We start from the raw sequence: 15,945 nt of genomic DNA, 5'->3' as shown, positions 1-15,945 counted from the left end.
GAAGCCTTCTGCATGCCTTACAGTGTGCATACCTAAATTATTCTGGTTGAGAAGGTAGCTAACAGCCAAACACAAGACCCTATGTTGTAAAGGGCAGCTGCTGACCGCTTGCGATGGTTAGATCTTGTCTGCACAGGGAAATTGACTGAAATATTGCCCAAATGAAAGTTTCCAAAACCAAGTTAAGAATTAAAGCCCACTTAACATTTAAAAAGTTGAAGGCGGCATGACCAAGCAGTTGGCACACAGGGACAGAAGTCAAGGACTCCTCACTTTAATCACAGTTCTGCTGCTGGCCAGCTGAGACCTTTAGGAACTCTGCGAGACTAAGTGTTTGCACAGTTGTTTGAAAATGTAAAGCATTTATAGTGTTACTTTTGATGTCCAATAATTATCTTTAAGCTTTTAAGACGTTTTAATAAGATCTAATGCTTTTTAGCAGCTACACTGGACACCAGCGCTTTTTTCAGCTGTTTAAATGTACATACCAGCACACCTAAGGTTGAGTACTTGACATAACTCTGCCCCTTAAGTTGCCCCTTCCTTGCACTCAGGAAAACCTGTGACAATATAGTTTCCCCATCACCCAAGCACTGGGAAACAGGATGGTTCTCCTCTCCTCAGTTGGGCAAACATTGCATAAGGTTGTACCTTGATTTTTCACCTTACACAAGATTTCATAACAGAAAAGCCCACAAATCTAGGAACAACTTTCCCTAAATATGAATGTGCATCTCTGTTCATCTTTGGGTTAGATTAAGAAAAAAAACTGGCCAACAAAGTTCTGTGGAGCAAAAACAAAACTCAATTTACAGTATACTTGAAAACTCAAGAAAACAGAAGGTGAGTTTTTCAAGAGTGCTCCACGTTGGCTTAATTCTGTTTCCACTGAAGTCGTGGGAGTTTTGCTAATGACCTCAGTGGGAAAAGAATTAGGCCAAGAGTACTTTCACAAGTCCCACTCAGAAGTCAGTTAGATTAAAGTCTAGGGTTCACATTTGTCCCTTTAAAATTATTCTGAACTAGTTGGTGATTTATTGGTATAACCTGTGGAAGACAAAAACATTTAATCTATGGGTAAAGTTCTGAAAACATCTAAGTGACTCATGAGCCAAAGTCCCTACATAACTTGAAACCAAGGCCATCTGCTGAGTCACTTAGGCACTCTGAAAAAACTTTACCATAGGCCATGATCTCAGACTGGGGGCTCATAAGCCAGAAGTGGTTTTTCATGCATCTTCTGCAGCTCTTTGCAGCACATATTGAAACAATGAATCTAATTATTAAGCAAGCAGGATGCTTTTACTATAATTAACTAATTGCAAAAATAAAAATACTTGATCAGTCACTTTGCTGTGAGAACTATATGCATACAGGATAGCTTGTCATATTGTTTACATATGAATATATTAGAGAGGTAGCCATGTTAGTCTGTAGCTTCGAGAACAACAAGAAGTCTTGTGGCACCTTACAGACTAACAGATATTTTGGAGCATAAGCTTTCGTGGGCAAAGACCCGCTTCATCAGATGCGGGTCTTTGCCTACGAAAGCTTATGCTCCAAAATATCTGTTAGTCTGTAAGGTGCCACAAGACTTCTTGCTGATAGGATATATTGTACTTAAGTAAATAAAACAATGAATTCATGCTACTATGGCTTTTTGGATAATGCTGGATTTCTAATTTGGCTTCTGAATCTTTGGAGGTCCGAGTATCACTGCCCTAGACTCTTTTTTCCCACCTGAGCCAGCAGGAACAAGAATCACAGTCCAGATCAAGAGGGAAAAAAAAAAGTGTTCAAGACCAGCTCCTTCCTAGTGTGGCTAAAGGTACATGCAACTCTTCCCCCACCCAAAAAAAAGGACAGGAAATCCATCCAGCTCGTTGATGAAATGAGATGAAGCTGTGCACAAAGAACTGCTGAAACTGGGAAAATCCCCATGGATGTAGGGGATCTAGTTTTAGAGGCAACAGTTCACTAAGCATTATGTGACCATTTCAAAATTCACAGTGTGTGTAGATCTCGATCTAAAAAGGCCATATGTAGAATCAGCATAGTATTGTCAAGGTAGTTTTCACACTACCTGGTCATGCCAAGCACTTCTAATCTAGGTCTGTTGGAAATGAGAAGTTAGCTATTACCACTCGAGAGATCTTGAGTAATTGTGGATTGTTCTCAGAAAACATTTACTCAATGTGCAGCAGCAAGCAAAAAAAGCAAATACAGTAAATGCCATGCTATCTGGCACTTGGAGCTGGCAGCCTGGAGGCAGCAGGGTTGGTGACCCTGCCAGGGATGATGGCCCCATGGGACTAACCAAACTTTCCAGTTATCTGGCAACCCCTGCTCCCCAGGGATGATGGATAATCAAACTTCTGCTGTAGAATGTTAGGAAACGTTAAAAAAGGGATAGAGAATAAGACTGAGACTATTTTACACAGGGGTGGCCAGCCAGTTAGAAACGAAGAGCCAAAATAGTGGTGAATAGAGTGCAGAGGACCATGTATTATATATTTGTTTATTGTGTATGTATAAAGATATATTAAAATAAAATATATAATACGTGGCTCAATGCCCCCCCTCCCCAGTACAGCCAGGCACCCACAGGTCTTTCCTTCCCAGCTCTAAATGAATGCCCTTACCCTCCTGCAGAGCCAGGCATGCCCAGCCCCACTCCTGCTCCAAAATTCCATGCCAGAGACTCACTGGAACCACTGCTGCCGCCATGCACGTATCTCACCAAGCGGCGGGGCACATGCGTGGTGTGGGTGAGTGGCACTCCCGGCATGCAGCTCTGAGGAGATGCCACATTTAAAGACTCAGAGCTGCAGGTTGGCCATCCCTGTGCCTTACTTCCTCTCTATAAAGCCATGGTACACGCACATCTTGAATACTGCAAATAAATATGGTCTCATTTAAAAAAAAAAATATATATATATATCTTATCATTTGAAAAAGTTCAGAAAAGAGCAACAAAAATGATGAGGGGTTTGGAATGGCTACAGTATGAGAAAAGATTAAAAAGACTGGCACTTTTCAACTTAAAAAAAGAGGTGACTAAGATGGGATATGATAGAAGTCTGTAAAATCATGACTAGTATTGAGAAAATAGGAAGTTATTTACTTGTTCCCTTAATACAAGATCTAGGGGTCACCAAATGAAATTAATAGATAGCAGATTTAAAACAAAATGAAGTATTTCTTCACACAACACACAGTCAACCTGTGGAACTCTGTGCCTGAGGATGTTACGAAGGCCAAGACTTTAACAGAGGTCAAGAAGAGTTAGATAAATTCATGAAGGATAGGTCCATGAACAACATTTAGTCAGGGTGGGTAGGAATGGTCTCCCTAACCTCTATTTGCCAAAAACTAGGATTGGGTGATAGGGAGGGGATCACTTGATGATTACTTGTTGTTCATTCCTCTGGGGTACCTGGCATTGGCCACTGTCAGAACACAGGACACTGAGTTAGATGGATCTTTGGTCTCACCCAGTATGACCATTCTTATGAGAAAAATCAAAGACATTTGAGAAATTTTACAGTTATGAAGCATGCTTGTGTTGCAGAATACAAAGCCTAGCCAATCCAAATGGCTTTCCTTATAATTAGTGCTCAGCTCTCGCTTGAGATGCTCTGACCATCAAAATATCGAAATATTTTAGGTCCCATACAGGCCCCAAGCTCTCATTAAAAAGACAATGGAAAGAATCCTGCATGCTGGAACTCAAGCTGACTCAGGTCATCCGCTGCTTTATGGTTTACTGGAGTGAGAGCTGAAAAGTATCCTGTTAGCAACTGAGCAATAACACAGCTCAAGTGAATAGCTAACAGATTCCTTCAGTTCTGAAGTCAATAGCCCCAAATATTCCCACTATTCTCAAAATACATGTCCAAACTGCTCATACGCTGAAAGCCCCTTTTCCACAGTTCTCTGGGAAAGTCACTCTCTAATATCTGATTTCTCAACATTTTCCAATCAAATGTTAGTTGTAAAGCACTGAGAGTTACACTAGCCTTAGTGTGAATATGAGCAGTGAGCAGTTCAGGTCTAACAGCAGATTGTAAATAACTTTAAAAAGAATTTTCATCTTATTTACATCACACTACAGTAAAGAGCACAGATCCAAAGAAATACGAAATCTGAATTCAAAGAACCAATTCCCTTCTTGTTTGATAAGAATCAGGTTACACTGCAGTACAGTTAAAGTGGTTCATCTTATAAATCCATTTTGCAATTAAACTAAGTTCCACTAGCCAAATTCAATGCACTGGTTGCTTTTAAGATTACTAATTTGACAAAAGTGTGCAGTTACCTGGCACGTTAAGGCATCCCTCTAACCAATCCAGAGGGGTTGAACAATCCTGTGAAAAAATAACTCACTATTACAGAACAGCCATCAGAGAATCACCCTACGCTACATGCCCACAGTAATTAAAATCACCAGGGTATTAATATGGGAGAGTAGAAATTATCTTTAATTAAGGAAATTCGTGCTGAATGTTGAATACAGCTAGAGGAACCTCCAGGGGCACCACATTATGTTTGCAGCAAGTTGAAGTTCCAGCTTCTCACATAAAAAGGGTATAAAACAAACAGTAAATGCCGGATTGATGAGCTACCCACCCCGTTTACCTGTCTCCATTATCCATCTTCTTGAAGATGTCCCAATTATTTGGGTGACATGAATAAACCTGCATCACCCTGGCTGGGACTGATAACCCAGCCATGCTCAAAGGCTATATACCTTTTAAATAATGGAATTAAAACTACCAAATTTAAAATTCAGATGGTGTATCTGAGCAACATAGGAAAAGAAACACTGTAAAAGTCATATTGCTAGCTAGAATGAATACAAACTTATGGTGGGAAGAACTCCACGTGGAGTCTTCTAGTTAACACATCTAGAACAGCTCCAGATCATTTGTGATAATGCAGCTTAATCCTACATTTACACCAGCATGCCGCAGATGAGCAGCTTTGTTGAATCACTGGCCAGTCCTCAGGTGAGCTCAAATACACAAACGCCATCCCCGATACCGGTCCTAGTCCAGTGGTGGTACTAGGCAAGAATATTTCCCACCCTCACACCACAAACTAATTAATAGGGGCCCTTGAGCAGCTGGGGGCCTGAGCATTTGCTTAGGCTGTTTATGCCTAGCACCAGCTCTGTGTATACACACAGACAAATTTAAGTAGCATTCAGGGTTTAGCTAGTACTTCCACAAAAGCATTAGGTGAAGGACAAGGTATGTGTCCATGATGCAAAAAAGACCCACAGTAATGAATCTCAGGTCTTGGGTCTACAGACTTGAGTTATGCCTTACAGGGCTAAAAACAGAAATACAGACGACATTTCCAATTAAGCTTTGAAACCCACCATCCCCTCCTTTCAAGGCACAGGTTCCAGGCCAACAGAACAACACAGGTACATTTAGCCCTGTAGCAAAAGCCCCAGTCTGCAGACCTGAGCTCAGACTTGTTACCACAGGTTTAATTTTTGCATTGTAACGGTATACTGTATTGCAAGACAACCTGAGTTTCTATTCATAGGATCAATGTCTTGCAATCCCAGTTGCTAGAGGTGCATTTATCATCAACCCCCAAGACAAAACTGAGAAGTAGATTGAGTGGCACTGAAGAGTACAGACCAGTCCTAAAGAATGGCGGTCACAGTTTTGACCTGGAGTGAACGTGTTAGTAAACTTAGTAAGTACTCTCAGGGTGAAGGATAAAGAACAAAAAACTTAAAGCTTTCTCCCCTACAAATCACAATTCAGTTTGATCTCTTAAAAACCCCTTACCTCTTTATAAGAGATTTATACAGCTGTTTGCCACAGGAACGGACACCTTGCAGAACAAAATTGTGGCATCCTTTGTTGATAAGCACCTGTTGCCTAGCAATCATCCTGCATGGATACAGGACGTCACTAGGGTTCTTTATCCACAGTAGATTACTCATTTCAAGGCAACCAGAACAAGCTCGCATCTCAAGGTGTCTTCATCTGCATGTCAGACAGCGACTAGTTAATTCTAACAAAGACTGGCAAACATAACACAAGAGGTTTCTGAAGCCAACGATGCAGCAGTGTTAGCTTCCTCTTGGGGTCTGGTGTTGTCAAATGCCCCGAAGTCTCCTGCAGCAAACAGGGAGTTGTACTCCTGTACTGGAACAGCCTTCCAAAACTCAGGAGCCCCCATACAGGATAATGCAGGAACTACAGCATACCATTTTTTTTTCAAAGGAGCCGCCATTTTTTCCTCTCACAATGTGTACTACAAACTGAGGTGACTGCTAGCAAATGTGCAGTCATACCTATGAAACAATCAGGCTGCATGCAAATCCAAGGCGTGTGGAACATTTGTTCAAAAAACGGGCCACAATAAGGCTCTGATACCAATGCAAATGTTTTAATTACAAACTCTAGCTCTCAGGAATTCTTCATCCATTCAGAACTACACCCATCACTGCATAACTGGTGAAAAGCCCCTGGAGATGAAGGAGCTCCTCAAAGTGTGTCAGGAAAGGTTTTATTAACATCATTTAACACTTTTTAATGAGACTCGTGTTTTCTTTTCTTTTGGCAATTTGGTGCAAAGGTTACGTGCAAGATTCAAAGCATTTTCTTACTTTTTCTTCAAATTAAAAAAATGAAAACTAAAGCCAAACAAGTTGGGTGAACAAAATAAATCAGAAACTTAAAATTCAGGAACTCCAGCTCTTCAAACCAGCGAAGCCCCAGACTTGCACACTGTTCTGAGGCTATGGTGCTTTCCCTGCTTCTTGCATGCCAGCATCAGCATTGTTTCCTCGTAAAGATGAGGAGTTAGCAGCAAATGACCCCCTTCACTGCAATCAAAAGGAGGTGCCACAGCAACACAATGAAATAGATTCTTCAGATCTCATACAACAGGCTGGTCAATATGAAAGTGATGGTATCCCTGCTTCTTGCTCAATACCCGAAACTATCAGATCAACAACTGAGTAGCAGCAGCAGCAGCAGCAGTAGTAGCAAGTACCCCTCCGCTGCAAACAAAGGGGTCAAAGGTTTGCTGTCAATTCACTTCCAGGCAGTAAAACATTTTCCTCAAAAGAAACAATTTATTTAGAATGAAACAAAATCAGCTCAACTGTGAGCGCATGTTTGAGTGACAGCTACTTTTAAGCTGTGAGAGCCATAAAACGGGTATTCCTTTACTTTTCCAGAAATCTTGTGTACACAGCACAAAGCAAAGAGGTCATTTTTCCACTTAAAACACGGGCATTGGCATCACAATAGCAGATACACAACTTTTTTTTTTTTAAAGCTGCCATTTTAGTAAAATGCACAAATACTAAACAGATAAGCTTTCTTCCATCAAGAGGCCCATGTAAATTCCACACAAGCCACAACTTCTCTTCGCAAAGGTCCATTAGAACTTGGAATCCCACGTCCTCTTCTGTAGTCCACCAGCCTTGCTTGCAGGAGGAAAGAAAAGGTAAACATTTGTACTGAACAACAGGTTTCCCCCTCCCCACACTACACAGATGAACAAAGAACTACAGGCTTTTCTAAGTATTCTACTTAGACTATGAAAAGCACCAATACCACCCACTGGCACAAAACCTTGAAATGAAGTCACTTTCTATGTATAAATGCATAACAAGTAGTGCAGGTTGTTTGAACTGCTGTTAAACTACACTCACAGTATTGAAGGTATACTGGATTGAAGATATTCAACAGGTTTTTAACCAGGTAACAGATCATCAGCCATGAGGAAAACCAACTGAATGATTTATAAATTCACTTGACCTTCCTCAAACGACGCTTCCTGAAGGCAATTTTTCAATAAACACATGAAATGTAGTGTTACATGCTGATATCTTCTCGTTTTGCTGTATACTTCTAACAGCAGGGTGGCAACTCCATTACTGGAGCAAAGAGGTCAAATCAAGGATGCACATAATAAACAAAGCTTTAAGATGTTACTATAAGTAGAATTTCTAATCCATCATTTTCATACAATTAGAACTGCATGAAATTAATCCATTTAACATTTTCAAAACAATAGGTTGCTTAAGTCTTATACAAAGACTACTTAAGTTTAATGATTCATTGGAGTAGCTGTCCTTGGTTATTTGTAAAGTCATTAGTACCGGAGGCAGGGGAAAGAATCCCAAATCTTCTAGTTACATAGCAATGATTTTTTCCTCCAGGTTTGGTTTCTTTTTATATTAGGCTCTTCACAGGCTCTCAACAGGCGCTGCTGTCAACATTGTTTTAATGGAACTGGGAAAAGATGACTCACATCCCAGCATTTTGTTCTCCACTTCCCACCCCTACTAATATTCAAGGCCCTATACATAGCTAACATCAGCCAGATGGTTCCTTAAGCTTTTCAAGGAACTTCTGCTCTCTCTTCTCTGCCCTCCATAGGAGGTTCCTTCCAAAATACCTTCAACCACTATTGGCAAGAAGAGAAATCTGAGAATTCATCCCTCTTTAAAAAACTTTAACACCTATTTGTCTGTGTTGCCTGGACTTCTCATCTCTCCTGTGATCCTTGCAAGAGTGATGTCTGTCCAAACCACTGGAGTCTATACCTTGCAATAGTTTGAGGTAGCCTTGAGAGTCAACAAACAGCAGACTATACACTAGATCCAAGCAAACAAAGCCATTGTGTAAAGTTTGTGCTTTGTAAAAATCTAAAATATTAAAAGTATGAGTCACTTGAGGTTCTTTCCCCAAAGCATACTATGAAATGATGATTCAGAAAAGGGACATCCCTTTTCTACACTAATTCAGTACATGCTAACTAATGAAATGCAGGAACATCAGCTGCACACAGCATTAGAAGAGTTATTGAGCTCTAACTACAGCTACATAATGACAAATATAATCAGATAAACTCTGCTAAATCCGTTTAGTTTTAAACGGAAGTAGCATTAAATATGGACTTCTGCTAGCAGTCAGCCCTGGCAAAGGAGGTTTAGGGGACAGTTACTCCAACGCTCTGCACTTCTAAAGCACAAGGGAAAATACAGCCAAAAGAGCTATATTAGAATTGATGCAGCTTGTAGCTAAGTGCTGTATCAAAATGTTACCAGTAAGTTGTTTTGACCTTATGCACTCTTAAAGGGTATTCAGATCCTTGTTTGCAGAACAGCAAATAAACCAGATCTAACAGAAGCTGATACCACATTAAGTAAGAAACCAAGAAACCCAGGGTTTGAAATGATTTTATCTATTCCATGGTAATTTTCAGTACAGCACATTTCAGGCTCACAGAAGCCAGAAATAATGAGCATTACTGCTTAATTTTCAAGGTAAAATGAAAGTACATCTAGAATGCTCTCTCCAGAGTGGACTTTCCAAACTGTTAGTTGTCAGATTTATCAATAATGTACTTTGACCTCAGTTTTTCTTGGTTTCTTTGTAAAAAAAGAACAGGTGTCTATTGCATATTACAGTAACAAACACTGTTCTTGGCAAGTTTAAGGACTGAACACAAACAAACAGTGATAATATTTTACATTTTAGAATTCCCAGTGGTAAAGTTAGAAAGATGGTATTTAAACATTTAAAGTAATTAGCCCAGTACTTAAATGATTTTAATTTCCTCCTGCATTACAATTGAGGAAATGCAACAAATGTTTAAAACACAATGAAAATAGGCAACAGAGCATCTGTGGAGAATTACATAACATGCAACAGACACCTGCTGAAATAAGAGATTCTTTTTCATAAGCATGAGTATGCTGTATTACAAGCATTCCTTATGTAACTGATGGCATTTCCAAAAATACCACAATTCTCATTTTTAACAGCAAGACACACAGCTGTATTCTGCCTTCTGTAAGCTTATTACATTCATGCTGAAGGACAATCCAGAAGTCCTGGATTTTACTCTCATTAAACATTAAGAGTATTAAATGAGGTTTCTCACTGTAGTTTAGGAAAAAATAGGAAGGAGTAGCAAAAACTAGTTGTAGTCAGTAGTGAACCATGAATGCACTCCAGGGACCGAAAAAAGACAGTGTCATTTTTACACAGCCACACTTCAAAAACAAGTTTAAACTGGGGCTGAAGGAAGACCCAAGAATGAGATCATGTTCTTGATACTAAAGAGGTTTATACAGTGTAAATAAATTCAGATTTACACTTCATTTGGATACTAGCTAAGGTGGGTGCTTTAAAATGTTCTGATATCGGTATCGGATTGTTTTTTCTAGGTTCTATCACAATAATGAGAGAAACATACACAGAGGAAAATAATATATGAAAGAACAAGGTTCTTTTCAACATTTTGAAGAATTTTTAAATATACTGCCAAGATGCTAAAAAAAATTATAGCGCCAGTGACTATGAAACCTCACTTAATGCCCACTGTATTGTACCCTAAAAAAAGTCTGCAGAAGACAGACAGCAGTTTCTTTCTATTAATAGAGAGAGAAAATGGTGATGACAACTTTTTACAAAATTAAAAGCCCTGTCTGAACACTGTACTTATCTGGAGTCTGCACTGTGGAATCCATTGTACCTGCAACTCTAAAAAAGGCAACAAAAACAACTCAAAAACCACTAAATGGTTAGTTGTTCTTAAAGCACCTACTTGTTTCCTGCATAAGACATTCAAGGTTTTTAACAAGTTCTCACCTATTTACCAAAACATTGTTTCTGCTACAAACCCGACGTGCACATATGGGATACAATGGAACTCAGAACAGGAAGAACACACCTGTTAAAAGCACACCTTCTGGGCATGCATGTGTGGACTGGCTGAAACCCTCAAAGAAACACCTATTATGGAATTCAATGTTCAAGCTACAGTGTACCACAAGATGAGGTGCTACTCACCTGAAAGAAATCAACTCTGAGCCAGTCAACTCAAAGTGAAACCATTCAGGTTCCTGAAAAAGGACTTACTTAAACTTAGGGCTGCTGGTCTCAGGCTTTCATAGAATTTCAAAGATTCAAAATGAGTCAATGCCGGTCCACTAGCCAGCATGTGGTTTTTCTGTTTAAACTACTTAGTGCTTTAAATCTGGTCTTCTAGGCTGGTAATTCTAGAGGAGTTTTTAAACCTGCTTTTAAAAAAAATAAAAAGATCAAATGAAAAAGAACAAAGTTAAAATTAAATTGGGAATTTTGTTTTTCATGTTTAGATGAAGTAGGCTTAACCTCCCTGCTATCCTCACTGGTAAGAGATCCTCAAAACATCCTATTCAGGCAAAAAGGTAGACCCTCTTGACTGCTAACTACGGAAAAATGTAATTACAGAAAAACAGGCAGGGGAAATTGTTATAAACAAAGATCTAATTTAAAAAATAATTGTGGGGTTAGCTAAGGTTGTATCCCATAGCACCTGGCACACGCTGGAGGGGCTGTGTGTGTGGAGGGGGAATAGGCAGGGTTGGGTACAGAAAACACAAGGGCTTTAGGATGCACCACGGACAATGATCATGACCAGATAGTCGTCCTCTGATTTGGCCAGGGCCTTGGCCGTGGAGTCCAGGAACTGTTGGGAGAAGTCGCAGGGTGGGAAGGCGTGCAGGACCCCGCTGTTCTCCTTGTCTTTGTTGCCCCCCACAGGGAGGCTGATCACTCCGGCAGCCTGCTTTTGCTTTAGATAAGACACGAGGTTCCTGAGTGGCCTCTGTGTGGAAGTGGTGGCAGCCTCAGAGGCCCCAGATGAGGAGCGGTTGTCCGAGGTGCCAGGCACAGCCAAGAGGATGGCGTAACCATTGGGCCCCGCCACTTTGATACGGCGAGTGACCTCATCTAGCTTGGGCTGGTCCAGACGGAGACGCTGGGTGATCTTGAGTTGGGCCACCTTGCCACCAGTTGCTCCCTCTACCAGGAGGCTGCTAGCAACACTGAGGTCCCCCTGAAGCAGGTGCATGTTGGATGGGAAGTTGCTATTCTTCAGGAGGAGCATCCCCTGCCAGGCCAGGCATAGTTTGGGAGCCCCGCCACCCTGAGGTGTTCCATCTTGCTGCTGCTGCTGCTGCTGCTTCTGAGGTGGAGGTTTGAGACGGGACCCTCCACCACTGGCCCCTTCCGTGGTACGCTCATCCTTTTTGGCAGGGCTTTTGCATTCCTGGGCTGCAGCTGTTGCAGAGGTGCGGTGCTTCCGCTCTCTTTCAGCGGAGTTTTTGCGGTCACGCTTTTCACTGGGACCTCTTTCAAGACTGCCCCTGCGTGGCTCCCGGACAGGCGATGGCCGCTCCAGAAGGAGCAAACGGGAGGATGAACGTTCTGTGTCACCAGTGTAGCGCTCCCTGCTCCCAAGATCAGGGCTGCGGTCTGGGGGGGAGGTTGTGGCCAAACAATGTCGCTTACGGGACGCAGATGAACGCTCACTATCTGGAGACCGGTCTAAGTGCCGGCCACCATCCTCTGCCAATCTTCGCTTCCTGGGTTGGTCCCTACTGCTGCTGCTACCACCCAGCTCCCTCTCCCCTCGGTCCCGCTCCAGGGACCATCCATCCCGCCGGCGCTCCAGACTTTCCAGAGGGTCATAGGCAGCTGCTCGATTGCTTCTGTCCCGTACAGGTGGTGGTGGTGGCACCCATTCTGCCTCAGGATAGAGATCTCTATCACGGTCTCTATAGAGCAATGGTGGTGTCCTGTCCCGGGCCCCCCGAAGTGGGTCTGGGGGAGCCCCACGATGGACCCCAAAAGCAGCTGCCTCTGCCACTAGCTCATAGTGGGCAGGCGGCGGTAGGGTCAGTGGCTGCAAGTAGGGTTGCTGGTAGCGATGCTCTGTGTCAGCAAAGTCCACTCGGAGGCGGCGATCCGGGCCACCCAAGGGGAAACCACGCATGTGGGCACAAGCGGCCTGTGCTGCATCCAGGCTCTCATATTGGATATAAGCCCATGAATCACCTTTACGATAATCAATAGTGCGAATGGTGCCAAAACGGTCAAATTCCCGTGCCAGAGCAGCCAGTGGCACCCAGGGCCCAAGGCCACCCACCCAAAGTCTTGTGGTAGGAGTGGCTTTGCCATAACCAATTTTAATGGGGTTACGAAGCAGCACCTTTCCAGACATAGCTATCTTAGCCCGGTGTGCCATGTCCAGATTCTCAAATTTGAGAAAGCCATAAGTGCTTGTCTGGCCACGAGCTGGACGCTTGATGTCCACTTCTGTGATAACCCCAAAACGGTCAAAGGCACGGCGCAAGTCTGACTCGCTCACCGTGATATCCAGGTTGCCCAGGAACAAAGTACGGTTGGCTCTCTGGTCATCCTCAGGACTGATCTCCTCCTCACCTGCAACTCCAGCACCACCACCTCCTCCACGGAAGCCCCCAGCAGCAGTCACACCAGCCACTCGTTCCAAGCCGTAGGCCGGCCGCACACGGGCATCATAGAAAGCCCCATAATCCCGCTCCCTATCCAGCTCCCTAGGCAGAGGGGGTGGTGGGGGCAAGCGGCCCAGAGCAAGTTGCTGGAGACGGTAATCTCTGTAGCCCAAGCCCCCGCCACCGCCCGCCGGCGACAACGCCCTCTGGGTTGCTCCAGCCGCGGGGTGCCTGACAGCAGCAGCCGCCGCGGCCGCCACACCCACGGCCGCGGCCCCGTAGGGAGAATGGGAATCCTTGTCCAGCAGGGCCGGGGAGCGGCTGCTGCGGCGCCGGCTGCTGCTCCCGACGTAGACCGCTTCGATCTTGAGCGGCCGGTCGTAGAGCACCAGGCGCCCGCGGGCGTGCTTGGCGGCGCGGGCGTCCTCCGGCCGGCGGAAGTTGACGAAAGCCACCCGCTCGTCGCTGGCGCCGGTGCCCGGCGGGAGGCGGCTGATCTTTACGCTCACGTCCCCGAAGCGCTTGAACTCGTGGAAGAGCCCGTCCTCCACCGCCTCGTCGCTCAGCGCCGAGCCCAGCTCGCTGATCTTCAGCGTCTTGTACTCGCTGCTGCCGCCGCCCGCCCCGCCCGACTCCGACGACGAGGAGGGAACGGGCGGCGCCCGGGACTCACCCCCGCCGCCCCGGCTGCCGCTGCTCCGCGACGACTCTGCGTTCTTGCTGCTGCTGTAGCCGTGGCGGCCGGAGCTGGGCGCCGCCCCCGAGTCGTACTCACGGCTGCCGGCCCGGCTGGCCTTGTCCAGGTGCAGGCCCCGCCGGCTGCTGCTCTCGCCGGAGCCGCCCGCCGCCTTCCCCCCGTTGCTGCCACCCGCGCCGGAGCCGCCGGGCTTCTTGCTGCTGCGCTCGCCCCGCGCCGAAGAGGAGGAGGTCGAGTCCTCGCCGCCGCCGCCCCGGGACCGCTTGGCCTTGGCTGGGGAACGCTCCTTGCCCTTCATGGCGGCGAGCCCCTCCGGGACGGATTCCCTGACTAACCGCCGCGCTCACACACCCGACGCCATCTTGGAACCTGCCGCGGAAATGAACCCCGCCCCCCTGTCACCCATTGGACAGTTAAATCGCCACGGGCGCTTCTCATTGGACAGCTAGGCTGTCGGTAGTCAGGGGCTCTGGCGTTCCCAGGGTTCGCCAGCGGAAGACCCACCCCGCGGCATCAGACCGCGGTTCTGATTGGTAGGGAGCTCTGTCTCTCCTTAGAGATTCTCGCGCTCTCGTGGCCAACGGGCGACCGACCCATCTTGAAGGCTCTTATTGGACGGCTGGGGACTGGCCACTTTCTGGTTGGACAAACTGTCCATCAATCCTAACGGTTCTCGTGGCCACACTCTTTAACGCTCCTGGATTGGTGGAGCTATCTGTCATTTCTAACGGGTCTACTTGAGGCCGCAACATCCCGCCTCACCATTTGCTATTGGTCAGAGCAGGCTTCACCCCTTACCTTTGATTCGATGTGGATTCCCTCGCGAGCCACAGTGATCCCGCCCTCCTCCGTTCTCATTGGTCACAGCCAACCGTTCCTTACCGATATGATAGGATGTAGTTCACGTCACTCCCATTCGAGCGCGGGCCTCAGACCGACCCGCCCTGAGATCGTCATTGGCCGATTGAAATCTTCCCCAACCATCTGATTGGATTGTAGGGATTGCCCCGCGGATAGGCTGCGGGAGGTGTCAGTCACACGAGGCTGGCCGGCCCTCAGAGAAGGGAAGACGCACGTGTTCTGGCCGTGCCTGTCGCACCCGCCCGCCCATGTGGCCCGGGGCTGGGCGAGATCAGGAGCTGCGCGTCTGACAGCGCCTGGTGCCCCGCGCAGTTCGGGACTTGGACATTTTTCACCGAATCACACGAAAAATCAAAATCTCGACAGGATCGGGCCCCCTAAACTGGGGAGGGCAGAGGCCGGGATCGGGCCCCCAAACCCGAAGAGGGGAGATCTTGGGATCGGCCCCCCTAACCCGGGGGAGGGCAGAGCTCGAGATCGGGTCTGGTAATCCAGGGAGGGGAAACTCAAAAAACATCCTTTGTTTGGGTCCACTAATTGGGGAGCGGAGCCGAGAATCACATCCACTAATCCAGGAAAAAGTAGGTTACATCTGGTAATTGTGGGGGAAAGAGATCGGTCTGAAAATAGGAGGACCCAAAATGGGATCAGATAATCCATGGGAACACGGGCTCAAATCCAATAATCTGGGAACAAAATGGGTTTGCATTTTACAATCCATTGATAACCCAAGATTGAGTGTGGTAATATAAACAGGGGACACGAGAAACAAAATAGGTCCAATAATCTGAGGAAAACCCCATATTAGGGTTAAAAGGCTCAAAAATACATCTGTGTTAGCTTGTAACTTCTCAAATAAAAAGCCACTCTGTGGCACCTTAGAGACTAACAAACGCATTAGGCCATAAACTTTTGTGGGTAAAGCCCTCTTCATCTGAATAAGTGCATGTTACCCCAGAAGGTCATGACCTAAAAAAGATGCAACAGATGATCTAAAAAAGATGCTTGTTATCCATATCAGGGTTGACAGTCTGAGGAAAAATAAGCATTTGTATTGGGACCAATAAAAATTAGGAAAATATTAGGTCTAACAGCT

General features: G+C 45.3%; 1 protein-coding gene across 1 annotated transcript; it reads right to left on the bottom strand.

Annotated features, from left to right (window-relative positions):
* Window positions 1-6,445: 6,445 nt before the first annotated feature.
* Window positions 6,446-14,324, bottom strand: RBM15 (RNA binding motif protein 15). The gene has a single exon (XM_074977679.1). The coding sequence runs from the start codon at window positions 14,284-14,286 to the stop codon at window positions 11,422-11,424; it is 2,865 nt and encodes a 954-aa protein (XP_074833780.1). The 5' UTR covers window positions 14,287-14,324; the 3' UTR covers window positions 6,446-11,421.
* Window positions 14,325-15,945: the final 1,621 nt, after the last annotated feature.

This window comes from Carettochelys insculpta, chromosome 26 (assembly GCF_033958435.1).
Source record: "Carettochelys insculpta isolate YL-2023 chromosome 26, ASM3395843v1, whole genome shotgun sequence".
NCBI classification, from domain to species: Eukaryota; Metazoa; Chordata; order Testudines; family Carettochelyidae; genus Carettochelys; species Carettochelys insculpta.
This window is presented reverse-complemented; position numbering and strand designations above follow the sequence as displayed.

Excerpts from the sequence above, each read along its gene's own strand:
- RBM15 (XM_074977679.1), bottom strand. The coding sequence starts at position 14,286 with ATGAAGGGCAAGGAGCGTTCCCCAGCCAAGGCCAAGCGGTCCCGGGGC.